Source organism: Lutra lutra, chromosome 16 (genome assembly GCF_902655055.1).
Source record: "Lutra lutra chromosome 16, mLutLut1.2, whole genome shotgun sequence".
NCBI lineage: Eukaryota > Metazoa > Chordata > Mammalia > Carnivora > Mustelidae > Lutra > Lutra lutra.
In genome coordinates, this window is record NC_062293.1 from 8,358,307 (window position 1) to 8,373,212 (window position 14,906).

The 14,906-nt window shown below is 49.9% G+C and overlaps 1 protein-coding gene across 1 annotated transcript; it reads right to left on the reverse strand.

The window, feature by feature from the left end:
* Positions 1-7,668: 7,668 nt before the first annotated feature.
* Positions 7,669-13,179, reverse strand: SOX9 (SRY-box transcription factor 9). The gene is made up of 3 exons (XM_047708633.1): positions 12,385-13,179; positions 11,139-11,392; positions 7,669-10,552 (listed from the first exon to the last, which is right to left on the reverse strand). Exons 1-3 carry the CDS (start codon positions 12,813-12,815, stop codon positions 9,705-9,707), a joined length of 1,533 nt encoding a protein of 510 aa, XP_047564589.1. The 5' UTR covers positions 12,816-13,179; the 3' UTR covers positions 7,669-9,704.
* Positions 13,180-14,906: the final 1,727 nt, after the last annotated feature.

Sequence of the window (14,906 nt, forward strand, 5' to 3'; positions counted from 1 at the left end):
CTCCACCTTCACGCACCATCTAGAAGTTCTTCACACTTGACACTGGTGAGACCCAAGGCCCGAGTGAGCACGCCCCAGTGGAAAACCAGAACAGAACTACAGACCCTGAAGCTCTGGAGTGAAGACCGTGCCTTTCAGGAGGTTTTCGAGACGGAAGTTGTCATTAAGCAGGAAGCAGTGTCCTATTGGCATCCAGGCCCAAAGCTGGGGCTGCCCAGACTTCAGGTTTCAGATATGATTTCAGTGATTCGGGAAGCAAGTGCCAGTAGAGGGACAAAGAAACATTTGGGCAGAGACAGAGATAATGAAGAGATAATTAAGAAATACTGCACATTCTTCCATCTATAAGGAGCTTTATTAAATATCTTTTCTCTCTCTCCTTTCCTCCACCCCGTCCGTCCGTCCGTCCTTCCTTCCTCCTGACCTACCTTCCTTTCACAGAGATTTCGGGGCTCACTAGTTGCCAGCTACTCTGTGATGAGCAGAATGCTGTATTCATTGCTAAGAGGTACAGGTGATGCCTGGAAAAAAGAGGAAGACACAACTCTGGTTCTCCAGAAGCTTGAAAGCAATTGCTTTAGATGAGACAAACCCCTATAAAACAGTGAGGGAAGCATTGAGAAAGTAAAGCACAGGTAAATATCTGGGACTTATGAAGGTAGTGAGGGAACATGCACGGCCAAGACCAGCTCAGCCATGGCTTGCTCGCTCAAGGTCTTTGGAGGAGATGATTTAAGTCTTCAGAATTCTAGTAAGGCAGGGAAGTAGAAGTATGCTCCAGCCCAAGAACTGTGGGAACAGAGACCCACAGCCATGGTTCTGAACCAGAGCAACTTTGTTCCCCCAGGGGACATTTGGGAATATCTAGAGGCGATTATACATGGTCACAGCTGGAGCAGGATGCCACCCACAGGGAGTGGCTAAAGGCCAGGGAGGCCGCCAACCTGCCTACCGTGCGCCGGACAGCCCAATAAGGCGATGCCCGAAGTACAGAGGTTGAGAATCGCTGCCCTCAAAGGATGGGGGACCCAGCAATGTGATGGGGTGTGGGACAGATTATCCAGAAAGACAACTGGGGATGGATCCATGGGGGTGGCGGGGGGCGGGGTGGGGAACCTGAGGTTGTAAAAGAACCTAGAGTCTTGCTTGTTTGGCTCAGGGTGGTCCTTAGGGTCTAGTGTTGTAGCTTCTTGGACAATCCAGAGACCCAAGATCGGTGCTCTAGAAAACTCTGATGACAGCAGAAGGAAGAAGACACTTGTACCAGTATCTACTGGGGCTGCACCAGCTTTTCCTGGGTGGTGGCTGTGGAGGGACCCGCTGGCAAGAAAGAACCAACAGGACGTGCAGACCTACTGGTGCCCCCGAAGGAAGAAGGGGGTGGTCCCGAAGTCTAGAACTTAAATATGACAGTGTCCCCCAAGGCCTAGCGTCATCCTTGGGCCTTTGGGGGGGGGGGGGCTTTGGCTGGCTTTCGTAGTGTTGTTCTTTTTAGAAAGGACAATATTTTGTTCCATCTTGATGAGAAAGTTACTCTTTTAATTTGTTTCTAACTCTTCCTAAGCCCGATGGGATTGCTTCTCTCAGGCTTTCTGGACGAGAGTGAATCTACACCACGAGGCCCCTTTTGTTTTGTTTTTTAAATAGGAGAGTTTGAGTAAAAACAAAAAACAAAACAATGTTCTCCTCCGGAGGAAACCTGTTGCTTTTACAAGGTTTCGCTCCCCTATCTGCTGCCCTTGTCACCATTTACTCTTCCTTCCCAGCTTTCTGAGAGGGCCCCTTCCTCTCTCCCCACATGGCCTCTCACTGCAGGTCCCTGGGGTTTGGATGGGTGGGTGGGGTTCACTTCTGGTTCCTGCCCTTCGCTGTCCTGAGAGCAGCCTGTGGTGGCCTGGTGTGGGGTGTGCTCGCGCGCACAGGCATGTGTGAGCTTTGCTTCTGGGAACAGGGAAAAGGGCAAGAGAGAAACAGATGGGCCCCCTGAGTTTCTCCTTGGCCTGAAAAATGAAAGGCGGAGAAAATCGTAATAAAACACGGAAACAGCTGTGGCAAATCAGCAGCTTGCGGGTGGGTCCCTGCCTGAGGGGGGGTTACCGTCTGTCAAGAGCCTTCTCCCAGTCAGGGCGGGCATCCCCGAGAAGGGTGTCCTCGGCAGAGATGGGGCCCCTGCCCCCTCCCACCCTCTCCATTCTCAGAGTCACACTGCAGAATGGAGACCGAATTATCTGTTACAGATCAGAGGGACAGATCCGCGAGCAGACCTCCTTGTTGCTTCTGGGGGCTGTTCTTTCTTTCAATCTCGCATACATTTGAGAGGAATCTGGTTACGTCAGCTTTGCGTAAACCTGGTTTTTGTCAGGTGCTCCGCACATCAAGTCACCCAGTAGGTTAAGACCACGAATCGTTTCTGTCCACGATGGCCCAGTACGTTACAGGGAATAAGCAGGAAGGACAGACAGAATCATTGGCTCCCTTTCAAAAGCCATTGGACTCTTCCTCCCGGGGGGACTTTTGGGCTGGGTAGCTCTGAGAAATCAAGTGTGAAGAATGTGGCCGCTCAGAGAAAGAGTGTAGATGTCCCATCAGAATAGACAAGAGATTCTGGGAAAGGGAGGACTTGGCCAGCCCATCCCCACTGCCCGCCATCGATAATCGAATGGTAACTACAGCTTCAGTGAAACCACTAGACTTGTAATCAAGTATAATCTTGCCAGGTGGAGCCATTGAGATGCTAATCAAATGGAAGAGGGGGACAAGAATCTGCAAATCAGACTATTGTTATTTCTTTCTAGGTAATCAGTTTATTTATTTATGAAATAATCTTTTCTTTTTCTTTTGGGGTTTAAGAGCAAGACATGTTCAGATGATGAATTTTAGAGACTAAGGCACACCTGACTATAAGCTCTTTATTCACTTAACTCCCTGGACTACATTTAATCCAGAAACAAAACTCCATAATTTATTAAAATTACTTGTTAATGCTGGTCTCTCCTTACTAGGTGTGGGGTCTCTCTGTACCACCAGCTTCCAGCGTGGGGCCTGTCAGGTGGTAGATGAGCATGAAACATTTGTTGTCTCAATGATTATGACCTCTTGAGCAATGCGGTGGAATAGACCAGAGCAAGACAGTCCTTTCTACACTCTATGCCCATGAGGGTTATTTTGATTAATAGCGGTGGGCGTTGGCCTCTCGCTGGACAGCTGAATTTCATTTGCTCTCATGTCTATTGATCGGTTACTGCTCATGGCTGGTCTCTGATACTCTCTTGGCTCAAGTTACTTTCCTGCCATCTTAATTTTGCTGTCTGGCATGAGTGCAGGCTTGCTTTCAATAGTTAACCACTTGCATTATGGCTGCATTGGAATGACCAGATAACACAGATGAAAATCAGACGTGAAAGAGCCTGGGTGGAATAGAGGAATCTGGGAGTGCGGGCATTGGGGAGACTTAAAAATGCCATATCATTTTTTTTTTTTTCAAATCCCAGAAAACAGCTGCAGGTGGAGAATAGGATGGATTTCAAGAATTCTCCATGGAGGCTGGGGTTCAGACAGGGGCCAGCTGGGTGATGAAATCAACGCAGAGGTCAGATATGTGCTCATGTTCAGTGAGGGCTTCAGAAATTTCAGGGACTTTCAAAATTGGCTCTGGAGAGAGGTGGTTCTGGTTGGTTGGGAGATGGGACAAAGGCATGACCAGTCTGGGATTTAGGGGCCTCAGGCATAAAGGGAAATGAAGCTCCAGACTCCTCCTTCCATCTGTGCTTTGGGGGCCCTAGAAGAAGCATTCCCTTTTCTAGCCCCCCAAACTTACAGAGATGAGACACCCAGAAGAAGAGCAGATCTTACTCTTTCTAGAGGCTTAAAGCCATAAAGTGCAAAAGCCCCACAAATATGATCTTTCTATAACGTCCTTTAGCTGTACCTATGTGGGTCCCCACAAGTGAGAGAATTTAGGGTAACTTGAATAAGCATGACCTAGAAGTTCAGATGTTTATTTGGACTTTAACATTCCCTTCCATTATCCTGACTTCCTCTGTCTCCCAAGCTGCCCATAATGGAGCTGCGAGTCTCCTATTAGATAGTCCTAGATTCCCAGCCTTATTTGTCTGCAGCTAGACCCGGAGGGCCAGTATAATCAGGCACCTGCACTGCCCACAGTACTTGGCATGCCGTGCATGGTTCTAGCTGCATTCATACAGTTCTAAGGCAGCTGCAAAATGAAAAGTCATGGGGTGTCTGGCTGGCTCAGTTGATTGGGCATTGGACTCCTGATTTTGGCTCAGGTCGTGATCTCAGGGTCCTGGGATCTAGCCCCGAGTGGAGCCCCAAGTTTGTTAGTCTCTATGCTCAGGAGCAGGGAGCTCTGCTTCTCTTCCTCTCCTTCTGCCCCTCCCCACTTCCTAAAATAAATAAATAAATCTTAAAAAAAAAAAAAAAGAATCCTAAGTAAAATGGATATCCAAACTCTTCCTATCCAAAGGAAGGAAAGAAATATCTGGGTTCCAAATGAGTAAAGGGGGTCATCAGATCTGACATCACATTAATTCTATAATGCAGAAGAAAGTGCAAGAGAATAACAGAGGGCATCAAGGAAGAGGGGTCACTGGAAATGCAAAGTAAAAGCACAAGATATCATTTCATGAAAATCGGTCTCAAAATTTAAAAATCTGACAACAAATGTTGTCATTGACATAGAGGAACTGGAAGCCTCTTTCATGTGGGAATACATAATGATTTATGCACCTAGAAAAAATGGTTTGGCAGGTACTTACGAAGTTGAGCATTTATCTGTCCTATGACCGAGCAGAAACATTTCGAGGTATTTGCCCAAGAGAGATTTCTATCAGCCCTATTTGCAGTCATCTCAAACCAGACAAAATCCAAATGTCCATCAGTAGGAAAATGGATGGACTCATCGTTGTACATTTACACAAGGGAGTGTGATTCAGCAAGAGAAGAGTCAACTATTGACACATGATGTTTTATATATATATGATCTCATTTAATCCATTTGATAACCCGTAGAGACAGGCATTATTATTACATTTTCATTAAGGAGGAAACTGAGGTTCAGAGAGATTAAACAATTAACCTAAGGTCCTGTAACTAATAAATGGCCCCAGACAACTACCATTGACTCCCCCCCCAAGCCACTACCTGCTCCCACCTACTGAATCTTCAGTTTTCAAAAGAAAATTTGAAATAGAGTTTATAATGGGAAAAAAAGAATAAACTCTTGTGTTGTAAATCATTTTTTAGGGAATCTCTTTAGGGAAAAATCTGACCAAAGACCCCACATCATGATCTGAGCCAAAGCAGATGCTTAACCAACTGAGCCACTCAGTTGCCCCATATATGTGTTTTTAAAGTATTAGATTTAAGTACATACAGGGCCTTCCAAGGAGTCTGGGCAAGTGACCAGGCCAGAAGCTCCCACTTTATTGAGCATCCGTGGTGAATCTCTCTCTGCTATAATGCTCGTTCATCAATTAAGTTAATTTGCAAAGTGTCTCAGCAGGGCCTCAGAAAAGTTCAGTGTAGAAATCAGGGAAAAGAAGGGGTAGGCTGGAGTTCAGCGGGGAATTTCAAACACACAGCTCAAGATAACCCATAAGCACCATTTCCGTAATAGCCCGAAGGACAGATTCTAAGTAAGGTTTTTATTCCCTTATGTTTATTCCCCTCCCTTTTTTAAAAGCCTTTTTTTTTAGATTTTTTTTTTTAAATAAACAGGTTTTATTTTGAATACAAATAAACAAAATAACCGTGGATCTAATTATGAGCTTTTTCGGTTCAGGAGGACTCTTTCCTAGGTTTTGAATAAACGTCTTGTTGTCAGGGTGATAAGCTCTGCATTTCTAGATTTAGAATAAAAATTCCTCTAAAATATTTTGTAATCTGGCGGTGCTGGGCTTTGCCTCGATCTGGAGCACGTGGGTGGGTGGGACTCAGAGGAATTCTCTGGGCTCCATTGTCCCTTGTGTTTTCCTGTGTATCAGAACCAGCCTGTGAACACTCTGTTTACTGTTTACCTCTTATAACGGTGCAGTCGGAGTCCTTTGTGGACCAGAAGATTCGGACGCAGTCCGTTGCCAGACTGCTTCTTGCTAAAAACCGCTCTACTAGCAAGCCTGTTACAAGAGGAGAGATTATAAATGTTCTTAACAAAAGGGGAAACCAAGGCATAGGAAAGTAAGCCACTTGCCCTCCCCAATTAAACCCAAACGGAGCCTTGTGGCTCTTGAAGTTCTGTGGAAGGTCACACACGGAGGAAAAGAGCACATTTCTAGGAGAAGAGAAAACAATCTTGCAAACATTATGGATTTGGTAGGGGAAGCGGTGGTCAGGACTGGGTGGTACGTGTTGGGTTTAAAAGATAAGGGGATTTGGGGGAACGAGCGTGGATAAAAATTGGTGAACACCACAGATGCTTTAAAAAGGACTTTGAGAGTGTTGGCAGGGGGAAAAACAATAGAGATTTTATAAGAATGGAGGCTAGACTCTGAGCCTAAGCCAACGGGCACTGTGGCACAAGCCAGCAACAGAACGTGACATCTGGGAGTAGGGGTGGGCAGGGGGAGATGAGCACAGCGCCCCGCAGATCCCAGGCCTTCAGTTGCTGTTGAAGGAATTTGCAAAGGAGCCCGAGCACTAATGTTGTCTCGATTTGATAACTACCATTTTCCTGGTTGCCATGATCCTGGTGTGGGACCCAAGCCAGGAATCCAGAAAAGCCAAAACAGACAATGTGGCGTAATACCGGAGAGTCTGGATACCGGTGAGGACTGTCAGGGACAGGGGCCTTGAAGTCAAACCAGCCTGAGATGACAAGAGACTTGCCTCCTTTAGAGACACTTCCCCAATCAGCCAGGGTGTCTGTGGGGGTTGGGGGGGGGGTTGGCTCTGTGTGGGGGTGGGAGGGAAGGAGTGATTTCATCTGTTTAATGAAAAATGACCTGGACGTTTCTCTGATCCTGGAAACTCCCATCTCACCCAGGCCAAGAAAAACAGGATTAGGTCTTATTACTTCTACCACGGCTTTGCAACTTCTCAGAATGAGTTAACTGGGAGGGAACAGCAAAATAAGGTAATTGCCTTCCATTGTCCCTGCAGATAGACCAGGGAGGCTCTGAATCACATATAATAGGTTAATAGAACAGGCTTCGCTCTGGTCCTCTTTGAAAACTTCTCTTCTGGCTTCTTCTGCCTTCTAAATGGATACCCCTTGTTGGTATGTGATCATGAAAATATAGAAAGTTTGCTCAATTGAATTGAGACAGGCAAGTCACCCCTCTGGCATTCTGTCTACTGACAAGCTACTGATTTCAGGTCTAATATTCCGCTCTGAGTTCCAGAGGGAAATAGCTTTTGCCCTGAAGCATGAGGCTGTTAATATCACAACAAACATTTTGCCCAAGAGAGGAACCACTGACAGGGAATGGTCTAGGTGACCTAACAGGGGGACGCTTTCCAAGACTTTTCCTTGTAGATTTTTGGGGACGCAGTCTTTTTGTCACTGCCAATTTTGGGATAGTCAAAAGTGCAACATCAACAATGAGACCATCACAGTGATCAGTGTGTAACAATCTCTTTTGTGCCTCAGTTCTTCCAATCATCCTTTGAAGGGGAGAATGGGGTGAATAAGTCAGTCCACAGGGCTGCTTTCCTTTTAATGCAATGTATATTTATTGTAAACAACAATATACAAAAAAAAAAAAAGAAAAAAGGAAAAGATGAGTTTCACAGAGGGAACAAAAGGTTTGGGGGAGGGAAACAAAACACAAACCAAACCTTACCTAAGGACAAAATATGATTTAAATGCCAGGTTTCTTAAGTTACAGAAATATTTTTTTTAAAGATCTGCTTTTATACAGAAATTGAAAGATGCCATATTATAAGAGTGCTTTAAGATTTTATTCTACTGATTTCTAAAACTGTTAATATATCTTTTTTTTAAATAAAAAAAAGTTTGCTGTCTTTTTTAAAAAGCAATCCTCGAACTCTCCAGCCACAGAAGGAATTAAGAATTCAGGTCTCTCGTTGGGCTTATCCCCTCCACCTTTCCTCCTTGTCTCCAAGAGAACATGCAGGGGACTATCTATGACACATGCCAGCCTTGTTTTGTGTCAACACACACACACATACACACACACACACATACACACACACAATTTAGGCAGCCCAAAGATCTGTGGCAGAAAAACACTGAAAAGGACTCAGTGATACACTACATTTGCAACCTCTCATTTATACAAAAAGAAAAACAAGTTTCCAGTTTGTTTTCAACAAAACAACAAAGAAAAAAAAAAGGACAGACAAAAAGGCATGTATATTATACAAATCTAGGACAAGAAATCCAAAGAAACTTGCTTTTAATAATAATAAAAAAGATTAAAGAGATAAATAAAAAAAAAACTGGTTACAGTTAAGAACATAATTTAACAGATGACCATACCCTTTGAGGAAGGCTCCAACAACCTATTTTAAAGAAGGTAAAATTTCAAAAAATTTTTTAGAAAGAGAAAGATTTTTTTTTTTTTTAACGAAAGCCTCTCCTTACTAAATAAATAATTTTAGCACGTGGAATGTCTTGAAGGTTCACTGCTGGTGTTGGGAGAGGCACAGGTGACAGCTTAAGGGAGAAGGCTCTAGCATCTGTGTCCCACATGGGGCTCGAGCAGGCAACCAGGGGGCAGTGTGCTGGGGCACTTACTGACTGCAGAAACATTCCCAGAACAGATTTCATCTCCTTTGCTTGGTTTTCACTTCTTTAAGATTGCAGCAAACAAGCAAATGCGGAAGGAAATGCACTAACAGAGAGTACAAGGATTTTCCAGCAGCACGGTTTTAAGGCTCAAGGTATTTTCTCTTGTTTAAAAAATATATATATGATAAAGCTTACCAAATGCTTCTCTAGACTACGGTTTACTTCCCTATTTGCAAAATAAGGCCTTTATTTTTCTTTCTAAGGCAGCTCCTCCTTGAATCAGAAAGCCTGAGGAATTAAGCAAAGCTAACCCCCAAAACTGATCACATAACACAAATTCGTGTTTTTTATGTTAATACAACACACACACTTTTTTTTGTTTTTTTTTGTTTTTTGTTTTTTTTTTTTTTTGCTTTTTTTTTTGTAAGAGAAAGCTCATCTGTACAAAAATATTCTGGTTGCAGGAAAAGCTAGCGCACACTGTTCAACTAAGTAGTTTAGCTGTTGGAAAAATAAGAGCATTTAATTTCTTTATCTAAAAATATGTATAAATCCCCTCAAAATGGTAATGAATCATACACAGTACATACTAAAAATATTTAAAATAGAGAATATTCCTCACAGAGGACTTTTTTCTTTAATTACTGCTAAAAAATAATTACAAAGTCCAAACAGGCAGAGAGATTGAGCAAACTGGTGACACGACGATTCTCCATTATCCTCCATGCTTGCTTTCAAGACCGTTTTCAAGTTCGGGTCCTCCTGGATTCCGCCGGGTCCATCTGGCCACGAGGGTGGCCTGGCCACTTGCTTTGCAACAAGGTGGGAACGTGTTCGGATAGCTGATGTTTCCGTCTGGGAGTCTGGGTACGAGTTGCCTTTAGCTTAAATGTTTTTAAGGAATAGGAAAAAAAATGTCCCAAGGAAATTGTGGCGGGTTCTTGCTTGCTTCCGTGCTCTTTTCCTAAAGGATCATCACACGCGGGCCTCCTCAAGGTCTGGTGAGCTGTGTGTAGACCGGCTGTTCCCAGTGCTGGGGGCTGTGGGTCTGCGGGATGGAGGGGACCCCGGAGGTGTCGGCGATGGGGGTGTACATGGGCCGCTGCGCGGGGTTCATGTAGGTGAAGGTCGAGTAGAGGCCGGAGCCCTGGCCCGCCGCGTGGCTGTAGTAGGAGCCGGAGTTCTGGTGGTCTGTGTAGTCGTACTGCGAGCGGGTGATGGGCGGGTACGAGGGGCTGTAGTGCGGGAGGTTGAAGGGGCTGTAGGCGATCTGCTGCGGCGAGTGCTGCTGCTGCTCGCTGTAGTGGCTGGGACTCAGCTGCTCCGTCTTGATGTGCGTTCGCTGCGACTGGCCCGGCTCGCTGCTCAGCGGGGTCAGCGTGTGCGCCGGCTGCGGCGGCTGGGGCGCCGGCTGCGGGGGCGGGGGCGCCGGCTGCGGGGGAGCCGGCGGGGCCTGCGGGGCCTGCGGGGGCTGCTGCGGCGGGGGCGGCGGCGGCGGCGGCGCCTGTTGCTTGGACATCCACACGTGGCCCGCGCCCGCCGGGGTCGCCGCCGTGCTGCTGATGCCGTAGCTGCCCGTGTAGGTGACCTGGCCGTGAGTGGCCGGCACCCCCGGGTGGCCATTGGGCGGCAGGTACTGGTCGAACTCGTTGACGTCGAAGGTCTCGATGTTGGAGATGACGTCGCTGCTCAGCTCTCCAATGTCCACGTCGCGGAAGTCGATGGGGGGCTGTCGGCCCCCCTCTGGCAGGGGGCGCCCCTCGCGCTTCAGGTCAGCCTTGCCCGGCTGCACGTCGGTTTTGGGAGTGGTGGGCGGCGTCGGCGGGCCCTGGGATTGCCCTGCGGGCGATCAAAGAGAAGAAGCCCAGAAGAGTCAACAAGGGCCGTGCAAGGGCCCTAATCTTAGGACCCCTCCTGGGATCCTCCCTCCGAGCTAAAGTGTCAGAAGGACCCGCAACCGCGCGGGAGGCGCGCTGCACCCGAGATAAGTCGCCAAATGATTAACCCGCCAGTACACATTCGGCGATCTCCTTTTATGGGGGGCAGGGAGGGTCTGAGGCCCGGAGGGTCGGGAGGACCGGATTGCTACTTGTGGAAGAACCCGGTGTGTGCTCTTTGGGGTGGTGCGGCCAGAGAAGGAGGAAGTCCTGTAAAGCTGTAAAGGCATTTTACCTCGCAATAAAAATTAATCTGCTAGGATGTAGAGATTGAGGGGTGTGTGTGTGTGTGTGTGTGTGTGTGTGTGTGTGGACTTCACGTAGGCCCTAGGCTGAGAGGAGGGTAGGATTAGGCGCTAGGGGTAGTTTTTCCCTCCCGGGGAGCGCAAAGTCCCTAAGCAGAGCCTACTCGGTGGAGACCTGGGGGTGTGCAGTGGGGCCCCTGGGAGGCCCAGTCTGACTGGGCCTGTTGGGGAGCGGGGACTCACCGGAGTGCTCCCCGGGGGAGTGCACCTCGCTCATGCCGGAGGAGGAGTGGGGCGAGTCTGCCTGCAGCGCCTTGAAGATGGCGTTGGGGGAGATGTGCGTCTGCTCCGTGGCCTCCTCGGCCTCCGCCTGGCCGTTCTTCACCGACTTCCTACGCCGCGGCTGGTACTTGTAATCCGGGTGGTCCTTCTTGTGCTGCACGCGCAGCCGCTCCGCCTCCTCCACGAAGGGCCGCTTCTCGCTCTCGTTCAGCAGTCTGGGGGCGGGGGAGGGGGCGCAAGGAGAAACAGAGGGGGTTCTGTGAGACCCGCGGAGCTGTCAGGTCGGCAGGAGGGGGAGGTGACCCCGACCGCTCGGCTTCTGGGCACACAACCCGTTCCTCCCTCCTCCCTGCTTTCCAGCCCCTGCTGCAGCTCCTAACTTTTAAGTTAAGAAAGAAAGGAAGAAAGGAAGAAAGAAAGAAAAGAAAGAAAAAGCAAGAAAAGAAAAGAAGAGAAGAAAAGGAGAAGTGAAAAAAAAAGGAAAAATAAATCTCGGTTCTTTTAGTTGGACCTGAGCCGTCACTCCCCGCCCCGCCCTCGCTCCTTCTATTTTGGAAAACCCTGGAGATGAAAATAGCTCTCCGCTGCTCGGGGTCTAAGTGCTTCTGCTACTGTAGTTAAAACGCCCCCCGCCCCCAACATCCTTAAAAGCTTTCCAAAAATCACTTAATCGTCAAGGAGCTCCTCCTGCCCCCCCCCCCACCTCGCGTCCACCTATTTCCAGCAATAGCCCCCACCCCATTCCTGCTTGGAGTCTCCTCTGGCCTTGAAGTCTCCCCCCATCCCATCTCCTTGGTTTGTAGGGCTACACGAGAGAGCTCAGTTGGAGCGAAAGAGGGGCGAACTTCACTTCTCACCCAACCCCCAACTTGGGATCGATCGAACTTCACAGCGACGGGAGATAGGGCTGGCAGCCCCCTCCCACCGTGTCTCCCAGTCTTCTCCCACCCTCTGGCTCTCTCTGTCCCCTCCCCCCTCCCTTTCCCCCCCGGAGAGCAATCCAAGAACTTTGTCAAACTCTGAGCCAAGTTACACTTCGTCCCCCCGCCCCCCAACCTGCCCCCCCCAGCCCCCCGCCGCCGCAGCCCGCAGGCTCCGGGACCGGCAACTCCCTCCTGCTGGGAGGCGGGGCGCGAGAGTGTCCCGGCCCGCGCCCCCCACCCCCACCCCCGCCACCGCGGAGCCCACCCTGCCGCGCCGGCCCTACCTCCAGAGCTTGCCCAGCGTCTTGCTGAGCTCCGCGTTGTGCAGGTGCGGGTACTGGTCGGCGAGCTTCCTGCGCGCCGCCTGCGCCCACACCATGAAGGCGTTCATGGGCCGCTTGACGTGCGGCTTGTTCTTGCTCGAGCCGTTGACGCGCACCGGCATGGGCACCAGCGTCCAGTCGTAGCCCTTGAGCACCTGGCTGACCGCCTCGCGGATGCACACGGGGAACTTGTCCTCCTCGCTCTCCTTCTTCAGGTCCGGCTCGCCCTTAGGGAACGTGTTCTCCTGGGGCCGCGTGTTCTCGGTGTCCGAGCCGGAGCCCGAAGGGCAGGGCGAGCCCGCCGAGTCCTCGGACATGGTGGGGCTGGGGGCGCCGGACAGGCCCTTCTCCTGCTCGTCGGTCATCTTCATGAAGGGGTCCAGGAGATTCATACGCGGGCCCGGGGCAGGGGGCGGGTGGCCGGGAAAGGCGAGAAGCCGCAGCGGCTCGGGGACTCGAGGCGCGGGCTCCTTTCCCCTCGGCTGCCCGGACGCGGAACGAGCGGCTCCCGGGGAGCCTGGCGCGTCACCCGGCTGCGGCAGCGAGCACTTGGGAAGGCGCGCGGTGGCCAGCCCGCAGCTGCCCGCCCCAAGTGGAGTAAGGCGAATTGGAGAGGAGGAGGAGGAGGGGAGGAAAGAGAGCAAAAGCGGGGCGCTTGCACCCCTTCTCTTCTCCTCCTGCAAAGAAAAGTTCCTGGAGTGAAACTGGCAAGTCGCGGCGCCACTGAAGTTTCCAGTGAGTTTCAAGCTCCGCTCTCAGCTCCTCGACTCCCAGCCCCGGGGCTCTTTAATAACTACTGCTCCTCACCTTAGAGACGGTCAGCCAATCACAGCGCGGCATTTCAGGGGTTGGCAGGCAGCTGATTGGTCTGGATTTTTCGGGGAGGAGGATTGTGGCACTGGGCTTGGGTGACGAGAGGGGAGGGGAGGAGCGGGGAGGGGAGCGCTGCCTCTGGTCTGGCGTGGGGGGGGGGCGGGTGTGCAGCGGGGAAGGCGGGGGACCTGGGACGTCCAAGTGTGTAAGTTTGCCGTACTCTCGTAATGTCAGAAGTTTGGTGCCGTCTCCGCACGAATTTTGCGTGCGTGTGTGTGTTTGTGTGTGTGTGCGTGCGCGCGCGCGCGTGTGTCTAGACTAGGATCTCCCCCAAGCATTTCTTCTCACTGCTTTCTGCGCGGTCCCGGAGACTTAGCTGGAGTTTGGAGCGTTCGAAAAGCAGTCGCTCTTTACCGCGTAGCCCAGTTTATGCTCCCGGAGCCTGCCTCCTCCGAAAGTGCTTAGAAATGGTCTTTTGAAGCAAAGGTTTTGGTGACTCAACGTCCGCTGTTCCTCTGTAATAATCCATATAAATAGATTAACATGCTCTGGTTCGCCGGGGCTGGTGCGGCTGGTCGGGATTCTGCTGCGCTCTTGCAAGGGGAATCAATGAAGACCAAAGATAAGTCCCCGCGGAGGCTGGCGGCGGCGACGCGGTAGCCCCGCGCTTGCGGGAGCCGCCCCGCGCCACAGCGACCTTGAACTCTGACAAGTCCTTCTCCAGCCCCCGGAGCCCCCAGCCCGCGGCCCTGCTCAGTGACAGGCAATTGCTTTTGACGTTCTGCTTTTCACCTCCTGGCCGAATCCAAACGTCAGGAGGGTTGCCACTGAAAGGGCTTGCAAACTGCTCTGGCTTGGAGAGATCGAACTTTGCGAATGTGGCCGTCCAGGGCCGGGAGGCTGAGGCCGGTCACTTGGTTTGTAAAAGGCCAGACACATGGGCACCACCGCAGACAAAACACTCCACTTTGGCGGAGTCGTGCAGCTCGCCTGTTTCGCCCTCCTTTACAAAACACCTGGAGGGGTGACGCTCGCGTCTCCCGACTGCCGTCTGGTCCTTCTCCGACTGGCAGACAGCTAGGAGTTCCAGGGGAGGGATTGGGGGGTGTCCCTGATGTATCTCGAGTGTGATTTGAGCGCAACTTTTCTGTTTGCACCAACTGCCTTATTTAGTGCCCGGTTAGGTATCAGTTCTGGAAGAGAAGAAAAATCCTAGGCGTCTGCGGGTTACCTGTCTTCAGAATCACAAATAAAAGCACGACTGTGGAAATCTCCTAATTTTAAACTTCCCCCTTTCTGGCTCTCCCAGATGTCCGCTTCGAATTAAATGATTGTTGTGGTGAATCGGCCCGCATCATAGCAAAGACTTGTTCATTTCTAATTTGCACATTACGGACACTATTGCAAGATTTAAAAGAATGTTTTCCTGGAAAAAAATTTTTTTTAAAATCTCGTTTTCTCTTATTTTCTTCCAAAGAAGTCGACCTTTCTTTTAAAAAATGGAGCTCTTCAGAAGGTAGTTAAGTTGCAACTACAGTTAAATACTATTTACTTTTTAAACGGGTGTAACTCACTCACAGTGGATGTCTATAGTACCTTATAGGTTGTTTACAAGTTTTCGAGACCTGCGCCACGTACTCCTGGCTCCGGGAATACGCTGGGAAAGTACA